The 5000-nt window shown below is 39.0% G+C and overlaps 1 protein-coding gene across 1 annotated transcript in view; it reads left to right on the plus strand.

The window, feature by feature from the left end:
- The first annotated feature begins 684 nt into the window (after positions 1-684).
- The window catches only part of LOC143018137 (uncharacterized), a 12195-nt gene continuing 7879 nt past the window's right edge, over positions 685-5000 (plus strand). The window contains exons 1-3 of the mRNA XM_076173271.1: positions 685-841; positions 2618-2740; positions 3611-3724. Of these exons, the coding sequence (XP_076029386.1) occupies positions 793-841; positions 2618-2740; positions 3611-3724 (286 nt within the window). The 5' untranslated portion in view covers positions 685-792. The remainder of the gene's footprint in view (positions 842-2617; positions 2741-3610; positions 3725-5000) is intronic.

Raw genomic sequence — 5000 nt, forward strand, 5'->3', positions numbered from 1 at the left:
AAGTATTTATATAAATGACAATTTTTCTCGGTTATAAGAGGGAAGAAAGTTGATGGTATATAAAAAGACTATTTTCAGAACTTCAAAATATATTTTCCGAGACTGTGTCTGCGTTTTTTTTTGTTTTTTTTTTCATTGCCCTGGAATCATCACTGGTGTTGGATTTTAGCCCTTAATTAGAGCAAGGTTACAGGATCATGAGGTCTATTCTCCTTCCACAGGCACAAAGCCACTAAAGGAGTTAAAGATTATACGGACACCACGTGGATCATTTTGAACGATCGGCACGAAGCGGGATTCAAGCCAACGACCTTGTGCTCAGTAGTCCGGAGTTCCACCATTAATGCGTTCTGTAGAGGTATTTTGTGCTAATATGGTGGGGAATAATCCCATCAAAACCACACAAGATTGTCGTTCGAATCATCTCCGTCTTTTCTGGTGGCGTACTGGATATGGTCACTATTCCAGCACTGTAATTCTCGGTGTTCAAACTCATGTATCTCAATTAAAAAAAGAAAAAAAATGTAACTCTATTTAGGTCAGAAATATGCATGTACACATTTATGTTTTATATGTGTAGAAACATACATATGCACACACACACACACACACAAGCAAACGTGGACAGGTACTATTGTGGGAACGTTTGAGAGATAAGGAGTGGTTAACGCCAACACAGGAGAACGCTGGAGACATCACCCACCCCGAGACTGCAGCAAGCAAGACTGAAAGTATAAAGCGACGTCGCTGCAATGGCGACCACACTGCACACGCGACAGACCTCCCAGCAGCATGAAGGGTCTCCTATTCGTCCTCGTCGCCTCCCTGGCAGCCGCCCAAGGTATGGAAACAAAAATCAAATTTCCCCATTTTGCCTTTTCGCGGAAAAAAAAAATCCAGTTCTCCTTTTTGTGAGACAATTTTTTTTTTCTGCAAAACCAAACTTTTCAAAATTTCCTCTACATGAAAAAATACTCTTCACAAAAAAAAATATCCTCTTTGTGAAACAAAAATAAAAAATTCATCTTTACAAAATAAAACTCTTCCCCTTGTCTTCTTTGTAAAACCGAAAAACAAAAAATTCCCCTTCCTATTATGAAAGCAAAAATTTCCACTTCTATTTGCAAAACCCAGAATTTCCACATTACCTCCTCCCGAAATAAAAAGAAACATCCATTTCTTCTTACGGAACAAATTTATTTTCTTAAATTCATTGATGTGTTGCATCCATTCCCTTCGTAAACGCTTACTTTGAAATGAAACTGAGGCGGTCTTTGTTTTAAGAAAATTCACTAATGTCACTCAAGCTAATGCCATTGGTGCCAGCTAAAGACGTGCAAACCATATTTATCAAGTTACGAAAGTTTATATATAGTTTATTATGTTAATACTCACATACAGAATAAATTTACAAATTAACATGAACGTATCAGAATGTTAGATGCATGATATTTGCGCAAAACCATGTAATTCAACGTTTGAAACGGACGCTACACACAAAACCACACGAGAGCTAACACCTTACTGGTGTCTAATAGGGTACAACAAGGCACCAGTAATGTTCTTACATTATACTACTACTGTTGTGGTTGTCAGGTCTGGCGGCCTATTGCCGCTTTGATTCTGCCTCTCCAGACGGTTCTATCCTCTGCCAGTCCATCCCATTCCCTCTTGCTCCACGCCCTTTTTACTCCAGCCATTTGTACCTGGGTCTCCCAAGTGGCTGTCTGCGAAGTACTCCACTTTCCGTCACTTTTCTTGGTAGTTTGACAGCCTCCATTCGGACATTATATCACTGATATCGTGTATGGAACAGGCAGCTGAGCAAAGTTGTTAGCATATGATGCCAAGATCGTGAAGAGGGTGAAAGACGAAGAGGATTGTAAGCAGCTACAGGAAAACCTAGATAACATTCATGGTTTGATGCAGAAGTGGAAGATGAAACCCAATACTAAGCAATAAATTTTTTGGAGATGAGCAAATAAATCGAGAGGTTAGGTAAAGTTGATCTTTCGAATGAATGTTAAGAAAATAAATGAAGATATTTATTTTTTATTTTCATTTTCTTTGCTTATATATTTTCATCAATAATCATCTATTTGTTTATTTATTCATTTACCATTTACGTATGTATGAAGAAAGGATTTTATGCAAGATAAATTTCTGTCGAGCAAGGGAGAGAGTAATATGTAGGTGAAAATGGTGATAAGTTGTAAGTACTCGTAGATGAGGAAATGATGCAGTCGGAAGGGATTTCTTCTTGTCTGCTTTATATAATTCTAGAGTGGATGAAAGTAGGGGAGGTCGTTGGTTAACGAAATACGGGGTTGAGTCAGCTTGAGCTGTTGGACCCTGCTGTAGAGGTGCTGTATCTTCCTGCATTGACTCTGACCCAAACGGTGAAGCGGAGAACATGGATGATCCTTCATCCATGAAAAGCTAGGATGGGAAGGACAACGCATGTTTTTTTGGATGGGTATATGCTTGCCTAACTTGACAATTACCCCCTATACAGGGGAAATGCTTGAGATACGCATGTACTTGTGTGTTTATTTATTTATTTGTGTGTTTGTTTATTTATTCATTCATTTATTTGTTTATCTATTTTTTCTTGTAGCGGTGGACCTACGGAAGTGTATAGACGGTTTCTTTGGATGTGCGGACGGCGGATGCTTCCCCATGCAATACATCTGCAACGGCTACAGCGAATGTCACGACGACACCGACGAACAGAATTGCGGTAAGCGTGTCCCTCAGTGGTCTTGGTATTGCAAGACGACAGTCGATATTACTTACATGGATTTACATGGACGAATTTCTGGAAGAGGCCCTAATGAGCCTGTGACTCCAATGCTGCAGCCTCAGTACTATCTCTTTGGCTGCGTGAGGTTGTTATTTTGGCTCGATAGTTATATCTTTGCTCTTGGTTTTTCCAATATTTGTCCAGTCCTTGATATTCTATTATAATGTTGATATATATTTCCTGTAAGAAAACCAAGGACTGCCTACTAACTCTATGAATGTCTGTCGACTATTTTGGAATAAAGTAGATATAGTTAGAAAATGCAGGTCGTGTGTTCGGATCCTGAACACCGTTATTTCAAATTTTGTTCACAAGAGAAAAAAAATTGTCGACGTCGAATGTAGTATGCATCATGTTTTCTTTTTAGAACTCGTTCCAGTTTACAGTTGAATCACTTGCAATTTATGTTTGATTAAGTTGGTTCGTGAAATACAGAATGGCTTTTCCAATATCATGTATATAAGAAGAATAATGCCAAAAATTGTAGAAATATTGCCGCTGTCAGACGTTGGAAGTCTTTTTTCACGGTAAGATAGTGCAATGAAACTGGAAAATCCAGGTTCATTAGTAAGGGAGGACCAGATACATAACTGTGTGTTTTCACGAAGTGTGTAGATGCGTTCATACATTTATCAGTTCTTATCACTAGCAAGAGTCTTTTGTTTGCAATACCAAAATCCACCGCCAAAGGTGTTCTGGTATACATACAAGATCGTCGGTTGATTATACGTCATGATATCCTATATATTTTTGTCCCACAGCTTACAACACTTGTAATTTTAACCAATTATCACTTGTTCCCCACAGATACATGTGAACCCGGATTCTTCCACTGTCCAGAGAACTTCTGTGTTCGGGAAAGCAAGCTTTGTGACGGGTATGCCGACTGTTACACTTCTGGCGCAGACGAGGAGAATTGCAGTGAGTGAGACGGATTAGTCCGTGGGTAGTGGTGGGGTGGTGTATGAGAATATTAACGGTTTTTTATGCGAACTACACTTTATTTTGTATTCTTTTTTCAACGCAATAGCAGTTTATATCTCTACGTGTTATTAGCAAGCTGACGAAAAATTCCAATGTCGGATTGTTTCTCAGGGAAGGAAAAAGAAGCATACATTCCCAATAAATCAGCCCATTCACAGATATGCTCAGGATCACCAATTAAGAGTCTTTGGTCTCAAATTAAGGAGGCTAAATTTTAGACACCAGTTATTTGACTGACTGACGCCAGGTAATTTTATTGATTAATGAAGACCCCCCTATGACCACTATAGTGTTTTCATTTATACCAAATGATATGCATTTAAAATAAATTTTACTTAATGTGATAGATACGTATGTAACTGTACTGTCTTTTGTGTTTCCTCTAATGACCCGCGGTGTACTGTCAGTTGCTCAACAGTTACACGCTCAGTGGACAGTTGCTTCCTGGAAAAGTGTGGTGACTTGCCTGCCTTTTTCACTTTTCTAGTGAGCAACTGTCCGTTGGGCAATTGTCATAATCTCTTTACAATCAACCCCCTAGCGTCCTTGTCTCACCGAGGCTTTGTATGCCGTTCCTACCTAGTACTAACTTTTAATGAGATCAATGAGATTCAGTTGAATTAGATTAATTTTCTCTGTATTTTGCCTCCACCCCCCCCCCCGGTTACGTTCGCTGTTTCCGACAATTTGTGAAAATTAGCGTGCTCATTGCTGCCACTATTTCGTAGTCGACAATTCTATACTCGCAATTGTAGGTATATATTATATTTCAACTCATTATACTAATGCTATAGGAGAAAAGTTTTCACAGGTTGTGATTTGATATTTTTCTTTATGTATATTTTCCCCACTGATCGCACTAATGCTGCCAACAACACTACTGTAGAATACAAGGTTATGCAGTTGTGTCATTTTCGATTTCATTGGCAGGGGAGGGAAAGCCATGAGTCGTACAATAATGTATATCAAAAATGTTGCTGGCATATTTACGCTAAATCCAAAGTGGCATCTACGAAAAACAAATGGCAAGCAAAAATTGGTTGAGTTGGAGCTAGTCTGATCAGTGTGTGTGTATGTGTGTGGGGGTGATACCCGTGCACCACCATCGCTAAAATTATGCCTCTAACGTCAGACAGTAACAATACGCCTGAAATAACCATAACCTTGAACATACTGTAGAGTGGAAATGCAAAACATGGCATCGTGCGTATTC

Source organism: Oratosquilla oratoria, chromosome 34 (assembly GCF_046742065.1).
Source record: "Oratosquilla oratoria isolate Oo_2021 chromosome 34, ASM4674206v1, whole genome shotgun sequence".
NCBI lineage: Eukaryota > Metazoa > Arthropoda > Malacostraca > Stomatopoda > Squillidae > Oratosquilla > Oratosquilla oratoria.